We start from the raw sequence: 17274 nt of genomic DNA on the forward strand, positions 1-17274 counted from the left end.
GCCCGCCGCGGTGGCCGTCCGGGGGCGACACGTCCTGGGAGCGCCGGACGGAAGCGCCGCTGGGACTGACACGTGGCCTTGGGCGGCGCTGCCCGCGTGGGTCGGCCCGGCCGGGAGCCGGCTCCTGACACGCTGCGTCCGCGGCCGTCTGCGCCCGATGCAGCCGCCCCCGGACGAGGCACGCAAGAACGCGGCCCAGGACGCCCAGTGGTCCAGGTGGGGCCGCGGCGGGGGTGGGGTGGTTGGGGAGGGAGCGGCGCGTCCTGTGGGAGACGTCTCCGCTTAGGGCTCTGCTGGCTGCAGGGCTGCACGCCCAACACTCCCCTGGGTAGGGGCAGGAAGGAGCACACAAGTACCCCTACTGCCAGGGACCCTCCTCCCTTCCATCCAGTCCCAGGACCCGCGAGTACCCCCGTAGCCCTCTCCAGGCCAGCTGGGGTCCTGGGGGTGGTGTAGGCAGGGGGCATCCTCCGAGGCCTGTCTGGGGCAGGGAGCATCCTCTCAGACAGTGAGGAGAGATGGCTCACAGGCAGAGTCCGGCATCCTGGAACTGATCCTGCTAGGTAAGACCACACCCATTTACAGGCCTGAACCCCCACTGGTGACCACACACCAGAGGACAAGGAGTAGCAGTGCAGGGTCACCCAACAGGGCAGTCGGGACTGGTCAGGGGGGCACACGCTGGACCCTGTGGCAGAATGGCTGAGTTCCAGTTGTGTGATGTGGACAGGGTCCCCTTGGGGAGAGTCAGTGGTCAGGAGGAAGGGCTCACGCCGCTCCCTCCCCAACCACCCCATCCACTCCTCTCCATGTTCTGTTTCCACTGTCTACTGTCAAGTGCAGAAGACTCCTGGGCAGGGGGTCTGCTCACGAATGTGACACACACAGCAACCAGGGACGAGATGGGAACCCCAGAGCAGCCCCTAGACCGCCCGTGGCTCAGCCCTCGATCTGGTTCCATGGGCTGTGGCTCCTCGGCCGAGCCTGCGGGGCCCTGGGCCCAAAGTCAGGCCCTGTGATTGCAGAGCTAGCGCAGCTCCAGCTCAGCGTCCCAGAAACCTGCTCTCTGGGGCCAGCCCCTGCTGCCTGCAGGATGATGGCACCTTCCTGCCATGCCTCCCGGCAAGTCCCCTGATGTTGGGGCCCAGATGAAGGTAAAGCTAGCAGGGAAGCCAGAGGCTCCCATGGGACCGGCATGGTGAGCAGGGAGGAGAGTGCGAGCCACAAAGCCCAAATGTCAGCGCTGGCCTAGTCTCCCCAGCAGGTGCCCGCCAGAGCAGGGAGGGCTGTCCTGCGCGGGTGCACAGATGGGGGGGGGCCTTGCAGCCTGCCTCTCACTCACTTCCTCCCTCCCTACCCTGCTGGTTATGGAGGGGCACGGCCTTGCTCTGAGCCCAACCCGTGTGTGGCAGGCCAGCCAGGCAGAGGGTTGTGGCCCAGGGCTATAGAACATTCTGCAAACTTCCCTCTCAGGTTATATTTTAATGGCTCTGGCTGGCTTTGCCTTTACTCCCCTCCCTGCTCAGTTTAGAGAGGAGCACGTGCAACAGCCAGGCGTTCTGGAGGGGCCTGTGGGATCCTGAGTGGAGTTGGGCTCAGCTAGGAGAAGGTTTTCACACCCCTGAGTGGATAACAGTGATAATGATCATAACAAGTGCTACTGTTTATTGCTGCCGACTCTGCCTGCGCTCTGTGTGGAGAAGCACTGTCTGCTCAATGGGCAGGGCTGCTCTTCAGCCACACCCCAGTGCAGGGGGTGGGGGGCAGCCTTGGCCGGGCATGTTCCCTCCAGCTTTCTGCCCTCCTGGCCTGTGGCACGGGCACATTTCCCTTTTCTGAATTGAGGGAACACGTGACCACATATTTGCTCAGCCATGGATGCTTCTCCAGCACAGGCGCTGTTTGCAGGAAGCACAAGGTTCTAGAAGGTTCACAGGAAGCATCCTGATGAGCTGGGGACACTGACCTGAGGCTCAGGGCCCATCAAAGTGGGCGGGATGAAGCCTTTCAGGCCCTTCCTGACCAATCCTGCCAGAGCCTCCGGTGTTCCACCAGCCCATCCACAGGATCAAGGATTCTGGTTCTGGCATCCTAATCAGCCCTCAGGCAGCTGGCCACATCTGGGTCGCCCTCTCCAGCCAACTTCCTTGTTCTGTTTCCCCAACGGCTGTGAAGGAAGTCCCTCTGCCCACCTGGCTGGCACTGCCCTCCTGCTCAGGAACGGGGCTGTGGGGGCCTCTGGGGCCCAGGGAGAAAGCAGACAGCACCTTGCCCCACGCAGCTCCCAAGGGAGCTCCCGGGCCAGTGCCTTAAGCTCAGAGTGGACTGGTTGCCTGGACCTCACGGGCCTTTTTTGACCCCTTGTGGCCATAAGGAGGCTAATGGGCAGCACCACATTCTCAGTAGCCGCCCAGCCTTCCAGAGCAGGTCAGTGTCAGCTGGCCTCCCGCTGTTTCTCACTGGACTTCCCACCCAACAGTAAACAGAGCCCAGCTCTCAGGGTCACCAGTAGGGTCACCTGAGGGAGGGGCAGGCTGCGGGGGCACAGTCCCATCTGGACGCAGGTGACCCTTCACTGCTTTGACCACATAAAAGAGTCACGCTCCCTTTCAAAGGCACCTTTGGACTCTGGCTGCTTGTGGGAAGGTGAAAGGCTTGCTCCCACGTCCCCACCTCTCTCTCCGTCACTCAGGCTGTGCGTGAGAATCAGAGCCGTGCACACATGTGCTCACAGAGAGCGCGCCTGCAGGGGCACAGGGAAACCGTGGGCCTGTGTGGTCCCCGGGACAGCTGTCTGGAGGCCGCGGCTGGGCTGTGGAGCAGACGCACCTGCAGGTGGGTGCCCTGCCGGCCCCGTCGGGTGGGCTGACTTTGACGGCACTTTGGACTGCGTTGCTCTGTGCTTCCCACGAAGCCCAGTGGGAGTGTTTGCTCAGAGGGAACAATGTCCCTGACAGGCCTGTAGCACTTGGGACGGAAGCAGGCTGGGAGGTAGACTGGTGCCCTCACAGGGCGAGCTTCGTCAAGTCCCAGGGGTGAGCTCTGGGGAGAAGTCAGGGCATCGTCCTCGTGTTTGGAGCCCTGGAGGAGACGGGTGCCTGAGCCTGTAGTGGCTTCAGCGCCTGGGGTCCATGTCGCAGATTCTGATGGGCATTGAGCCAGCGCCAGCGCCAGCTTGCGGATGCCTGGACCCCCCAACTGCCTCACAGCCTTTGGTTCTGCAAAGAAAACCAGCGTTTGGGGCCCCCAGGCCCAGAGCAAGAGTTGGTGAGCCGCCCCGTGGGGTTCTGCCCCCTCCACCTCAGCCTCCAAGCAGGGGAGGCCACCAAGACCTGTGCAGCCTGCCGCTGTGCTGGTGTTCCCATTGTCTCAGCTTCTGAGTCGTTCCAGTAACATTTTAAGAACTGGGAAGTGGGATCAGGGCATGATGGCCAGGGTCCCTGCTCTAGCAGTCGCTGAGGGGTCACTAGGCAGTTTCCAAGTGGAGCGCCCTCCCCTGGGCTCAGCCAAGGCACAGCCAAGCGGCTGGCTCCTGGAATTGCAGCACTGTGGATATTTTTAGCATGGGATCCTGTTTCCCACTGGACACCTCTAGGAAGTTTCAATATATAAAGCACATAGCAGCAGAGGGATGCCCTGGAGCCACACCCATGCACCCCTCTGAGCACCCAGAGACCAGCTTGAAATCCGTGGTGCAGTGCAACCTCTTCTGTACACATGGGGAAACTGAGGCCCAGGGAAGGGACAGGGCTCTGGAGTCATGCTGGGACCCGAACAGCACCCACGTCTCCTCCTGGAGAGTTCTTTAACGCAGAAGACCACTCGCTTCGTCGGGAGCTGACAGCACTTTGGAAATGTAATTCCCAAACTCTAGGTGGGGCCCCGGCCTACAAATGTGGATCTGTTTGGGGACAATAGACCAGACTGTTTGGAACTCAGACTCATTCACTCCAAACCCACGAGTGATGGTCTTGAACCTCGAATCATCTGTCTCGGCTGACTCCGCACCGGCTTCCTTGGCTGTGGAGGGCACTGCTGGGGGTGAGGGGAGTGTGACCCTGGGGCCCCCACGATGAGGTCCCTTGGCCAGCCCGAGACAGCAGGGGAGCTACAGCCTCTCCATCTCGCTCCCCGACTGGAAAAGTACACTGTGGTTTGCAAAGGGGGAGTGCACCGTGTGGAGATGCCGGCCAGAGGAGGTGGCCAGTCACAATGGCTCCTTGTTGGGGCACTAGGAACTTGTGGGTCACCCTGCTGTTTACTGAGCATGATGGAGGCAGGCATGGGCACAACCCTTCTCCACTGAGGAAACTGAGGCTCGGGGCAGCCAGGCAACTTGTCCCACGTGCCTCAGGCCTGTCCACAGCCAGGCACGGCAGGCCATGGCTACTGCAGTTGCCCCAGGGTGGCAGCAGGCCCTGAAACAAACCACCTTCTCCTGAAAAGCTCCTGGCCAGCAGCGCCTTCTGGTCCCGCATTTTCACCCAGCTCCAGTGCTTAGTGGTCCACCCTGCTGGTGGGAGGGCACTGGACCATGGGCGTAGCCTCGGCTCGCTGCTGGCCGCTGCTGCCCCGGTGAGGTGGGCCCCGTTCCAGGTCGGGTGCTGCCTTTGAGATAGCGGACACATTTTGTTGTGCCTGTTTATCAGGCTCCTGGCGTGTGTGCCGCCCACTGTCTCTGGGCCAGCTGGCAATACCTTGAGGCATGAAGCTACCCTTAGGGCCTTATCCCCCCAGGAGGCAACCAGATGAGGACTCCGGCCCTCCCACGGGTGCTCCTGGCCTGTCCTCCTGAGTCGGACTGGCAGCCCGAGCATGGAGAGGGCCAGCGGGTGGGAAACATGCCCATGTGTCCACCGCAGATCGAGTCCAAACTTCCACCACCCCTGGCCACTCACTGTTCTCTGGTAGATCCCCACCAGGGCAGCCCAGGGGCAGCCCCCGCCAGGGCTAGACAGAGGTCTGAATGGGGGTTTGGGGGGCAAGGGAGAGACTCCATTGTCCCCCTCATCCACCAGGCAAGAGGTGTCCTTCCCCACTCTGCTCTGCAAACTGCCCTCTGAGGCTCTAGCCAGCCTCCCCTCCTGGACACCCCTTCCTTCCTTTTGGTTCCTGGCTCGTGGTCCCTGCCTTCCTCTCCTGGCTGAATCCCGCCATTTTCCTGGGTGACTTTGATGTCTATGAGCTGGCCACCTGGCGCCCTGGCCTCTCACCCTTGACCTTCTCCTCCCTAGTGACCTCCTCAAGGCCTGGCAGTACCGATGCCTCGTCCTCCTTCATCCAACCTGGCCAGGCCTCAGATCCCCAGGCTTGGAACCCCTGCCCGTGTCCTTCCCACAGCCCAAGCTTTCTCCCTGCAGCGTGTCACAGCCCCAGGGAGAACCCAGCCCCCTGTACCCACACCCCAGCCGGGGGGTGAGTCCAGGTGCAGCAGGACCCCGAGCCGTCTGCTGGGACTGCTTTAGGCTTCTCCATTCTCCTGACAGCTGCCCCCGTCACCACCCTCACTGCACACAGACATCGAAAGTCCCTAGAGCTGCCCCCTCCCCTGGGCCATCCCCCGTGTGCCTCCCCGACGGGGTCTCTCCCGCACGGACAGTGCTTGAGGCTCCCTCTCTCTCTTTTTCTCTTCTTAAGAATAAACGTTGTCGTTTAGAAGAGTTCTAGATTTACAGAATCACTGTGAGGGTAGCACACCAGCCTCCCCAGATTAGTGCCCTGCGTCTGTACCATCAGTGGACTGATAGTGACACAGGATTGTTCTGATTTCTGCAGTTTCCCCGAGGTCCCAGGACCCCATGCAGGATCCCACAGGCCCTGAGTCGCATCTCCTGGGCTCCTCCTGCTGAGGCAGTTTCTGACTTCCTTTGGTTTTGGTGACTAATATCGAGGAGCACTGGCCAGGAGTTTTGTGGACTGTCCCTCTATGGACATTTGTCTGGAGGCCTTCCCAGGCTGCCAGGGCTGCCTCACCCCTGCCCAGGTTCCTCCAAGGGGCCACCTGCCCCCATGGCACTGTGTCCCCTGCTGGCTGCCCAGCGCCACCTGCCCCCAGGTTTCCTGGGGACCCTGTAGGGGGGCCCACCGTGCTGGTCTCACCCGGTCATCAGACCCTCCCTCTGCCTCAGCTGGGGTCCTCTTGCCCAGCCCACTGCTCCTTCAGTGGGTTATGAGCTGCCAGCTCCAGCCTGGTGGGCTTCCTGGGCCCCCTCAGTCCGTGAGAAGGTGGGTGCCCTGGTCCCGGCTGCCGGTCCTGGAGAGGAGCACCCCTGCAGTGGCTTATTTAACCTGCCCTATGGCTGGCCATTTGGGCTGTCCCCAGCTCTGACGTTCTGAATGATGTCGTGCATCTTTCTAATATCTGCTGTGTTCTCCTAGGAGTCAATAGACAGGGGCATTTAGACTTTGAGACATGGCTGAGCCGCCTCCTTCCAACGTGCGTGAAGGAGGGCTCCGCCTCTTCTGGGCCTGACCAGGCCCTCCTCTCCTGCAGGCCCGAGTGTCAGGCATGGACAGGGGCACTGCTGCTGGGCACGTGCCTGCTATACTGCGCCCGTGTCAGCATGCCCGTCTGCTCCGTCTCCATGAGCCAGGACTTCGGCTGGAACAAGAAGGAGGCCGGCATCGTGCTCAGCAGCTTCTTCTGGGGCTACTGCCTGACTCAGATCGTGGGCGGCCACCTGGGGGACAGGTAACCACCTCTCCCTGCAGGGTGGGGGCTTCTCTCGGGAAGGATGGGCCCTGCTGGCACACAGGGTGAGGCAGCTCCTGGGAAATGAATGTGGGGAGAGGCCTCACACAGAGGAAGATGTGAGCTGGGAGACCCGAGGTCCACGTGGGAGGTGGTTGGGGGGCCAGCACACAGCTCCCCTTTGGGGTGCTCGGCACCCCAAGGAGCACCCGGCATCCTCATGAGGCAGCTCTGGGGGCTGTGGGGACAGACGAACCAGGCTGGATCCTGCACTCTCACGCAGCCTCCTCTGCAGAGGGGGATATGGCAGCACTGCCCACCCCAAAGGGCTGCTCTGAGCGAGGCGTGGTGCAGGCCCTCCACCCGAGGCTCCTCCACAGCAGGATCTTCTGGACCAGCCCATCAGCCCAGGCGCACAGCTCTCCCATCACCGTCCTTCTGTCCCCACTCTAGGATCGGGGGTGAGAAGGTCATCCTGCTGTCAGCCTCCGCCTGGGGTTTCATCACCGCTGCCACCCCGATGCTCGCCCACCTCGGCAGCACCCACCTTGTCTTCATGACCTTCTCTCGCATCCTCACAGGCTTGCTCCAAGGTAGGGCTGCCTCAGGCTGCTCCCTCACGCTGCCGGCATTCAACTCTCGTGCCAGGCGTGGTAGAGCAGGGGAGTGTGTGCATGTGTGCTTACACACCTGTGGATGAGTGCATGTGTGTGTTCACGCAGGTGGGTGAACGTGTGCATGCATACATGTGCTCGTCTGTGCCCCTGTGTATGATGTGCTTTCAGCTCTGCCTTAAATCAGAGCAGGTGTATCACACCTCAGGGCTATCGCTGAGAGGGTCCTGGGGCCCTCAGCCTGGCGGGTGAGCAGCTGTCCTCGCCGGCAGCGCGGCCCTGCGCAGGGCCACGGGAGGGCAGTCCCTGTTGGCGGGTGCTGTCCCGGCTGCACTTCCCTACAATGACTTGGCACCTGAACCACTTTCCATTTTCTATAAACACTTCAAAGTCTGGCACATTCTGATGTCAGTTGTCCTCCTCTGCCAAAAAGTCTACTCTAGGGACCTGGGTGGCAGCCAGGTTGCTACGTGATATTTATTAGTCCCACTGGGCAGCACAGTGGGGACATGTGGCGTTTCTTCGTGTTGCTGGGCAGAGGCCACGACCCCACTAGCCAGGCCAGCAGGCTGAGGAGATGCAGGTTTCTTAAGACTTCTGTCTCCCATGGTTTGGGGGCATTAGACTTCTGGAGAGAGCACCCCCCAAAGACGCCCAGTGGCCTAGCTGATGGCAGGTGGTGCACACCCCACCTTCAAGGGAACGGGGTGGCCTTCTGAACTCCTGCCCTGTACCAGCATGGCATCGACAGCTTCCATCACCTGGATGCAATCTGAGTGGGTGGGATCTGGGATCCTTCCTGAGTACCTCTCCCACTCACTCTGGAAGGGACCTCCACTTCCCCTCTCCCCTAGAGCCTGGGGCAGAGCATGACCCTGCTTCTAGCCTGTGCCCCCAGGAACCCAGATCTCCTGGAATTGGCCCCTGCCTGTTTCCTGACCAACCCCACCAGTCTGGCCCATGGTTGGTCCCACTGGTCTGAGTGGTCTGAGCGGTCTGGCTCCTGTGCTCCTGCAGATTCGCCCCGCTTGCTCCTCATGTGGCCTCTGGCTGGTGCTCTCTGTCCTGCAGAGGAAGGTCCCAGGACACCTGGCTGGCTCTCTGGGTGCCCAGCTGGGTGGCCCTTAGCTCGGGCTGTTTCTCCCCATCATCCTGGGAGGCAAAAGGACTCCTCTGTACAGCTGGTCTGTGGCCAATTACGGGGGACAAAACAGGGCTCAAGGGGCAGCTGTCACCCTGGGTGACTGGCACTTGGCGTGGACAGGGGCCCAGGACCCAATGGGAAGGCAAGGGCCATGTCCTGTCCAGGGCCCCTGGCCTCTTAGCTTCCCTGGGTGTTTCTGCAGAAAAACACAGCGTAACAGGCAGGAGCTGCAGAGCTCAGGGCAGGGTTTTTTTTTAACTAGATTTTGAAATAATTGTAGATTCTCAGGAAGTTGCAAAGAAACATACAGAGAGATCCTGTGCTCCCTCCCCCACCTGCCGTGGTAACATTTGGAGTTGCTACAGGGCAATGTCGTGTCCAGGACCCAGCACTGTGGTTCCACAGTGCAGGTCTCACTGGTTGTACATGCATCTTGTGTCCAAATGTGTATGTGAGTGCGTGACCACGTGAGTCAGTGTGTGCGAGTGTGTGTGACTGTGTGTTAGTGTGAGTTGGCGTGTGTGCTAATGTGATCAGTGTATGGTGTGTGTGTTTGTGCACGTACAACTCATATGTGTGTGCGCACATGTGCATATCAGTGCCAGGTCTCAGAGCTGGCATGGCTCCGGAAGCCAGTGTGACAGTGGCAGGAGTGCCAGCTTGGACCCGAGTCTTCCTGCTGCCCACTCTGTGTTGCAACCTGGAATGCTCTTCTCACCCAAGCTGAGTGTCTCCTTAGCCGAGTGTCACTGGGAGCCCAGCCCTGTTGGTCCCTTGGGGGTGAGGTGGGCATGAAGAACGTCCCAAGCCCAAATAATCCAGGATGGGCTCCGGGGAGCTTCCCAGCCTGGCTCTCACCCCTCAGCTCGGGGATGTGGCTGCGGATCCTCTGCATTCTCTGCTTTTTCCAGGAGTTTACTTCCCTGCACTGACCAGCCTGCTGTCGCAGAAGGTGCGGGAGAGCGAGCGAGCCTTCACCTACAGCACTGTGGGGGCTGGCTCCCAGTTCGGGTAAGTCCCAGCCTGGGTGGGCAGGGGAGGCAGAGGCAGTGCCCCTGGCAAAGCGGCCATAGGTCCAGGCAGGACAGGCCACATGGGAACATCTGCAGCTCAGGGTTATATGGGCCTGGCGGGTTCTGTGCTCCAGGAGGCGCTGGCTGTCACTCCCCATCTCTGAGCACAGCGCTTCTCTTTGTGCGTGTTCTGTCCCCAGTGCCGGTGGCACGTGGCGTGGGCTCTGGGGTTCTGGCGCAGGGCAGGGGCAGTGACTTCTTCATCAAGTCCCCTTTCATCTGTGCAGAAGGAACCTGGTGGGGAGGTGGCCTGTGCTCACCTGTCACAGCCCAGGTGTGAACACCCTGTGTCCCTCCTCCCTACGCCGCCCCCGAGCCCCAGGCCCTCATGTCCAGACCTCGCTAGGGGTGGAAGGATGTCCTGCTGTCCTAATGGGGCTGCCTGTCCCGGGGTTCTGACTTCATTGCTGCTGAGGTCTAGGCAGGAATTCAGAGGGGCAGGGGGTGCCTGTGATTGGGCCAGAAGGGCCCAAATGAAAACCCAGGGCGCCAGTGAAATGTCAACTTCAGATAAGCGACATGGGACATGCTCCCACAGAGAAACATTCCTTGTTCATCCAGAATCCCGTTTCCCTAAGGCCCAGGGAGAGATTGTGTCCACCCCATGGTTGGGGGAGCGAGGCTCAGAGGGCAAGGCCACCCCCAACAGGCTCACTGGCCTCAATGGAGAGGAGCTTTTTTCTTCTCTCTTATTCCCCTTTGTCTCCTGGCCAAAGCTCAGCAGATGAGGGGCAGCAAGGGGGAGGGTGGGCAAGGACTTATTTGGGACAATAGCGGGAGTTGGGCTTGGTTGCTGTTCCGTCCTCTCTGACCTGTGAAGCTGAGAACAGCATGGAGGTTTCAGTTCAGCATTGGCAATTGTTCTTCTTGTTGCCTTTTTTTGTTTAAAAGTATCCACACCACGATTGTAGGCCAACAGAGTGCCTGGAAGCAAGAAATTGCAGCAGCGCAGGGCCCACAGCAGCCACCCCTGTGCCATGTCACACCCACGCAGCTGTGCCCACGTCCACCCTGGCCCCTGGCATCTGAAGCCCCTCCTGAAAGGTTGCAATCCTTAACAAAATACGCTGAGACTGGGGCTTCTGAGCAGCTGCTTTACAGGCACCAGAAACACCTTCTTTACTAGGGACTCAGTGCACACCGGGTGGGGGTTCTCTATCTGCTTGCCTGAGTGAAGCCGAGGGTCATGGCCACGCTCCTCTCTGTCGTTCCAGGACCCTGGTGACGGGGGCTGTGGGCTCCCTGCTCCTGGACTGGTACGGCTGGCAGAGCGTCTTCTATTTCTCTGGCGGGCTCACCCTGCTGTGGGTGTGTTACGTGTACAGGTACCTGCTGAGCGAACAAGGTAACCACAGCCGGGTGGGCGAGTGCCGGCCAACACCACTGCCTGGGGAGGGGCCAGGCCCAGAGCAGCCACGGAACTTCTGCAGAGCATGCCAGATCAGGGGGACCCAGGGCTGCCCCAGGCTGTGAAAAGAGTCCCCTAGACTAGGGGCTCAGGAAACATGTCTGCCACCGAGCTCTCGGCCCGGGTGTGGCTGGGCTCAGTCCTCAGAGCTCCGCTTGGGCAGAAGCAGCCTCCTAGGGAGAGCTGCCGTGGGCACAGGCAGTCTGCAGGGCGGTCGTGGCTTCAGGTGGCAGGAAGGGGGCTGGGGGATTCGAGGACAGGAAAGGATCGAGAAAGAAAGCCTCAACACACACGTCGACCCTCAAAGGCAAATGCTACCAACCCAAGGCACTGGCAGAGAGGATGGTGCCCAGCCAGGGAGGGTATGCAGGGGTGTGGGGGCCTGCTGGCCCACTGGAACCATCCCCGTGAGTGGTCTGTCATGAGCAGGCACCATCCTGCCAGATTCTGATCTGCTTTTGCGTGGAAACACCTTGCTCCCTCTAGATCTTATCCTGGCCCTGGGCGTTTTGGCACAAGGCCTGCCAATGTCCCAGCACACCAAAGTGCCCTGGAGACAGCTCTTCCGGAAGCCTTCTGTCTGGTGAGCTGGGCTGCCACGGGGTCGCAGTGTGGGGCAGGGGCGGCAGGATGGGGGTTGGAGCCTGGCGGGCCTCACGTGCTCCCTGGCACCAACTGACCACAGGGTGAGTACAGCCAGGGGGTCAGATCGGCCCACGTTGGGGTAGGGCCACTCTTGGCCCCTGGTGAGGGGAGGGGGCTGGGGGCGCGTGGACCTGAGTCTGGCGTCTGCTTCCCTGCAGGGCGGTCATCTTCTCCCAGCTCTCCTCCGCGTGCTCCTTCTTCATCCTCCTCTCCTGGCTGCCGACCTTCTTTAAGGAGACATTCCCCAGCTCCAAGGTGGGTTGGCCGCCTGGCAGCTCGTGCAGGGTAAGTGGCGCCACGAAGCCAGCACGTGGTGTGCAGATGGGCCCCTGGTTCCACCGGCCTCGGTGATGGTTCTGACACCACAGGGGCTAGTGGCTTCACCACTCTCGGGGCTGGCGCCCTGGGTCGATGCGCCTTGGAAAGGCCCGGTGCCATCCCGCTAATGCATTCACACCCGGGACCGTGTCCAGCTGCCCCAGCAGAGTCCCCACCATACAACCCAGCCGGCCGATCTGTGGATGGTCGTTCCTGATGAGGGCCAAGCAGGGGCTGTGATGTGGACAGGGCTGTCACCTGCCCATCCACTCAGCTCGCTCCACCAAGGCTGTCCGGCCACCCTCCCAGTTCTGGTGACCAGGACCCCTGAGCCGCACATTCTCAGGGCGGGGTGCGTCCCCTAGCTCTGCCCCATCACAGTATGGGGAGCCATGGGGGAGACTCGGCCTGCAGGGGCACAGTCCTGGTGGGCCCAGCGCTTGGCCAGGGTGGCAGAGAGGTTAGGGCGAGGGAGATCCCCAACCCCAGAAGGTCCAGCCTGCGGGCAGGAGAGCCTTACTGGGCAGTAGTGGGCATGGGCAGCCGCTCTCCCTGGTGGCTGCGTGCCGGCTCTGGCCACCTCTAAGGCCCTGTTCCCCCCCTTCCCCAACAGGGCTGGATCTTCAACGTGGTGCCCTGGCTGGTGGCGATTCCCGCCAGTCTGTTCAGTGGATTTCTGTCCGATCATCTCATCAGTCAGGGTGAGCGCTAGGGCAGGGGCCAGGCCAGAGCCACACCGGGCTTACCTCACTTTTCGGGGGCAGGGGGGCACCCCTCCTGGAGGTGTAGGTACAGCGATGGGAGGGGGCTTCACCCCCCTGAGGACCAAGCTGTGAGACTGGGACCCCCGGCTCTTGGGCCTGTGGGAGCTAGCTCCCCGCCTGACTCAGCTGATGACTGCCTTAAGCCTGTCGCCTCCCCCAGCCTCAGTTTCCCAATTAAGGGGGTATTGGGGCACAGTGAGAGGACCTGAGTCCCGCTGTGATGGTGGAGATCCCCTCGAGGGGCCAGATTCAGCCCCCAATCCTTTTCAGAGCAGGAAAGGGCACCTGGTGGTGTCAGAGGTCACAGACCTGGGGCGGGCTGTGCGTGTCAGGTGCCCGCCCAGGACCCGAGTGCACACGCCCCGAGGACAGCGCCCTCGCACACACACATGCTCCCCTCTCCCTCCGCACACTGCGCTCTTTCTTAAATGCTAGTCTTTTCCTAGTTACAAAAGTACCGCACACCAGTTGTGGAAAAATTATAAACTTTGCAGAAACACAAAGAAAGCACATTTGTAACTGTCCAAGTGGCCTGCCTCCCATGCGTCTGCCTGGCCTCTGCTGTGGGAACCCTCTCCATGCACACGCACAGCAGAGTAGATGCACGCACATGCACCAACACGCATGTGCACACATCTCACCACGACACAGGATACCCCGTCTTGAGCCAGGGCCCGTCTCTCGTCTCCCCTGCTGCCTCTCCTCAGTGTGCTGGGTGGGACCCCCACCCCCCGCCACCTGTACCAGGGGCATCAGTGCAGATGGGCCGATGGGAACATCTGCCGTCTCCCCTCTGTTCAGGTTACAGAACCATCACCGTTCGGAAGTTCATGCAGGTAGGACCGTCGGCGCGTGGCTTCCTCTGGGCACCCCTGCTTTGCTCCTGGGAGCTGAGGGGTTCTGTCCCCAGATCACCTGACCCAGAAGGCAGCTGTTGTGGCAGGGCAGCTAGGGGTGCTCCGGGTCAGTGCTGGGGCCACTTTGGCTGAGCTGAGGTCTTCCCTGAGCTGCGTACATGGGCTCTCTGCCCCTCGGAGCCCTGGCACCCATTTTTGGGCCTGGGTTTGCTCATGCAGGATGGGGCCTCTCCCCTTTAGCTCCGAGGAGCAGGGCTGGCTTATCATGGAGCCTCTTCCCACATGTCCCCTGGGCAGGCCCCAGCCTGGGAGGAGTTTGCTCACCGACCCTTGTTCGTTGTGCCCCAGGCCGCCTGGGGAGGGGACTTGTTGGCTGCCGTGGCTCCTGCCCTGTCACCAGTTGTCTCTCCCGCAGGTGATGGGCCTCGGCCTGTCCAGCATTTTTGCCCTGTGTTTGGGTCACACCTCGAGCTTCTGTAAGTCTGTGGTCTTTGCGTCAGCCTCCATCGGTCTTCAGACCTTCAACCACAGGTGAGGGCCGGGCGCCCTGTCCGCTGGAGCCGCTCCCTGCTGCCCACAAGCATCCCCAGCATCGTTCGTCCTGGGCGTGAGGGAGAAGCCGCCTGGCTCAGGGGCCACGTGGAGGGCGGCTGCATGGCAGGTCCCGTGAGTGAGCCACGGAGGCAAAGGGTTGTCTGAGCTGGTGTGGACCTGGGCCATTTGAAAAACAAGAACCTCACCTGGGGAGGGGCTGGGAGAAGAGATGCCATCTCCAGGTAGCATCTTTTGTCCCCAACACGTGAGGGGTGAGCTGCGTCTGCATCTGCCCCTCCCGATCTGCTCAGTGGTACTAACCTTTAATTAGGAAAACTTCACTGGGAGTTGTTTTGGGAATTGGCAATTCAATGTCGCTTTCAAATTAGTGAACTGCATTTGAGCAAGCTTGCTTCCCCATTTTTTTTGTCCCGGGAGTGGGTGCCTGTGCTGTGCCAAGGCCCAGATGGGAGAGCTGGGGCGGGTTCAGACGGCCTGGCATGGCCCAGCACCCGGGCATGGCAGGGTGGGTCCCAAGTGCTCCCTGACGGTCTGCAGGCTCCAGGCGCTCAGAGGACTGGCTGCTGGCCTGGCAGGGTGGTCTGCCCGTGGTCACTGGCCTGCCTCCCTTCCCTTTTCCCACAGTGGCATTTCTGTGAACATCCAGGACCTGGCCCCGTCCTGCGCTGGCTTTCTGTTTGGTGAGGACCCTGCCGTTTGGATAGGAAGCAACTGCTTCCAGCCCAGGCATTGCTCACCCAGCCTCGTCCCTCCTTGAGCTCCCAGGGCTGCCCCCGGGCGGGTGAGCCAGGGGTGGGTCACAGTCAGTCTCCTCTGACCAGTCCTCCTTCTCTCTGCCCTGTTCGCAGGTGTGGCCAACACAGCTGGGGCCTTGGCAGGTGAGAGGTGCCCTGGGGTCCCTGCCTTTGGGGCTCAAGCCCAGAGGCCCTGAGGTGCCTCCTGGCTGCTACACCCCTGTGTCCTCCCACTCCCTCTGGCTGCTCCAGCCCTGCGGGTTCGGGCCAGGCACCTTTAGCAGGGTCCCACAGTGTCAGACCAGTGTGGGGAGAGTGCAGACCCCAGAGCTGGCCTAGGGAGAGAACAGAGTGTTCGCTTCTCCGACAGCACATAGCCCCACTCGCCCCCTGACTTGACTCCCAGATGTGAGTCAAATTCCTGTGGTCCAGGGTCCCCGTGAGCCCAGTGCCTGGAGGATGATGATGGGACTCGTTCCCCAGCCCAGCCCCTCCCCAGTGCCCCCGTCCCCTGTGGAGGATGTGGAGGGACCCATTGGGTGGGCGATTTCCTGGATGGCCCCTGAGGTCTCTGCCCCCTGAGACCCTCGGCCTGGCAGCATGGACACCTGAATTTGGCTTCTCTCCTTCCAGCCCCCACCCCAGCCTCTCCTCCAGGCACCACCCCCCTAGCTTCTCATCCTGGCACTGCCCTTGAGACTGCCTGTCACTCAGCCCCTCGGTCCCCTCTCCTGAGTGCAGGTGTCGTGGGTGTGTGCCTGGGCGGTTACCTGATCGAGACCACTGGCTCCTGGACATCCGTGTTCAACCTGGTGGCCGCCATCAGCAGCCTGGGGCTGTGCACCTTCCTGGTGTTCGGACAGGCCAAGCGCGTGGACCTGAGCCCCGCCCACGAGGACCTCTAGCTGCCCAGACCCCACAAGCCCCGAGGACCCAGCGCCATCAGCCTCGGGGCAAAGGACTCAGCTGAAGGGACACTCGCTCTCGACCCCAGATTTATGAGCAGGGGAGAGAGCCAGCCTCAGCCAGGCCGGCGGGCAGGGCGAATGCCAGAGCCAGGCAGCCCTGGTTGGGCCTCAGTTTCCCCACCTGCTGGTGGGGTGATCGTGCCCTCGTCTCAGGGTTGGCGAGGCTGCCAGGGGTGCATGGGTGTGTTTTTAGTGGCAACAGCTTCATAACAGACACAGCCTGTCCCACGTAGACCCACAGGCACCCTCTACAGTCGGCCCCCCACGTAAGCCAGTGCAGTGGCCATCCCGGGCTCTTCCCCTGAAATCTGCTTCCCTTTGTTTCTGTGCTCTTGGGGCTGGATCATTCTCTGTGGGGGGCCGCCCTGTGCACTGTGGGGTGTCTAGCAGCATCCCTGGCTGCCACACAGTAGATGACCCCCCAGTCATGACAACCAAAACTGTCCCCTGACATCACCAGCTGTCCGCAGGGAAACTCCCGAGTGAGAACCATGGCTCTAGGTGAAGGCTGTTGGGGGGCTTCTCCGAATAGCCAGGCTGAGACCCCTGTTCCCTGGGTAGGCGGTGGGCCCAAGGCCTTTGCCCGTCTTTAGGCTCCCCCCGTATGCCCCTCTCGTGGATCCCTGGGCACTAGCGATGTGATCTGCTTCCCTGGTGCCTAGTGACTCCAGCTGAGAGGGGGGTGGGCCCCTCCTGCCCAAGCTGCTCCCCAGAATCAGGCGAACCTCCCTTTCTGAATTGTCTTTCACCCTCCCAGGTTATAACAGAGGAGCTGGCCGGCTCATGAATTAATAATAGATTCTGCAAGGTGTATATGTAGAGAAGAGAAACTATAAAAATGTGGAAAATCACACCAAAGCCTTATTTAAATGACTATTAAACTATTTAAAAGGAAGACCGTTGTTTTATTTAACATCCTTTTTTAAAAAAAGAGTAAACGTGTTAAAGATTTATTTAACTCATTCACGAGGAAACCAGCAAAGTGCTGCGAACAGGTCAAATGAGAATCCAAGGGACACGTTTGTGGATTGGGAATGTTGAAATGAAAGTGCCAGTAGAGTAGAGCTGGCGCTGGGCTGCTCCTCTGCTGGGCAGGCCCGCCGTGTGCCTGGAGAGGAGGATTGTTGCTATCCACGGAGCTGTGCGTGCGGCTCCCGCAGAATCAGAATCAGAGTCGTTTTCCATTTAAGCACAAACTTTCCCTGACCGTCTCCCCACTCCTGACCAGAAAGAACCTGAGAGAAAGATTCTTGATGACAAAGTGAGTCTGGCCTGGGTGGGTTTGCTCCGATGGTTTACAGAGGTGCAGCAAGAACATGGATTTGCCATAAAGGCCTTTACGTCTGCTCGCCTTGGGGTTTTCACGAGGAACCTCAGGGGGACTCGAGCTGGAAGCCCAGCCCAGGAAATCCCTGCGGACCGTGGTGTCGTGCAGCAGCCACGCACCGCTGTGAACTCCTCGGGACACACACATGGGGTCTATTGTCGTAGCCACTTGTAAGC

The 17274-nt window shown here is 60.8% G+C and overlaps 1 protein-coding gene across 4 annotated transcripts; it reads left to right on the forward strand.

Annotated features, from left to right (window-relative positions):
- Window positions 1-29: 29 nt before the first annotated feature.
- SLC17A9 (solute carrier family 17 member 9) lies at window positions 30-16657 on the forward strand. Of its 4 annotated transcripts, none has more exons than XM_046677945.1 (14): window positions 88-216; window positions 2693-2835; window positions 6494-6691; window positions 7145-7284; window positions 9361-9460; window positions 10737-10867; window positions 11417-11513; window positions 11734-11830; window positions 12507-12594; window positions 13459-13493; window positions 13930-14045; window positions 14694-14749; window positions 14918-14947; window positions 15545-16657. In XM_046677945.1, the coding sequence occupies exons 2-14, from the start codon at window positions 2723-2725 to the stop codon at window positions 15706-15708; spliced, it is 1365 nt and encodes a 454-aa protein (XP_046533901.1). In that variant the 5' UTR covers window positions 88-216; window positions 2693-2722; the 3' UTR covers window positions 15709-16657. The 4 variants fall into 4 exon arrangements, with proteins under 4 accessions (XP_046533902.1, XP_046533903.1, XP_046533901.1 ...); XM_046677943.1 differs by lacking the exon at window positions 88-216 and adding an exon at window positions 3141-3267 and having other exon boundaries at window positions 2703-2835; window positions 11734-11860; XM_046677946.1 differs by lacking the exon at window positions 2693-2835 and having other exon boundaries at window positions 30-216; window positions 11734-11860.
- The last annotated feature ends 617 nt before the right edge of the window (window positions 16658-17274 follow it).

This window comes from Equus quagga, chromosome 12 (assembly GCF_021613505.1).
Source record: "Equus quagga isolate Etosha38 chromosome 12, UCLA_HA_Equagga_1.0, whole genome shotgun sequence".
Taxonomy (NCBI): domain Eukaryota; kingdom Metazoa; phylum Chordata; class Mammalia; order Perissodactyla; family Equidae; genus Equus; species Equus quagga.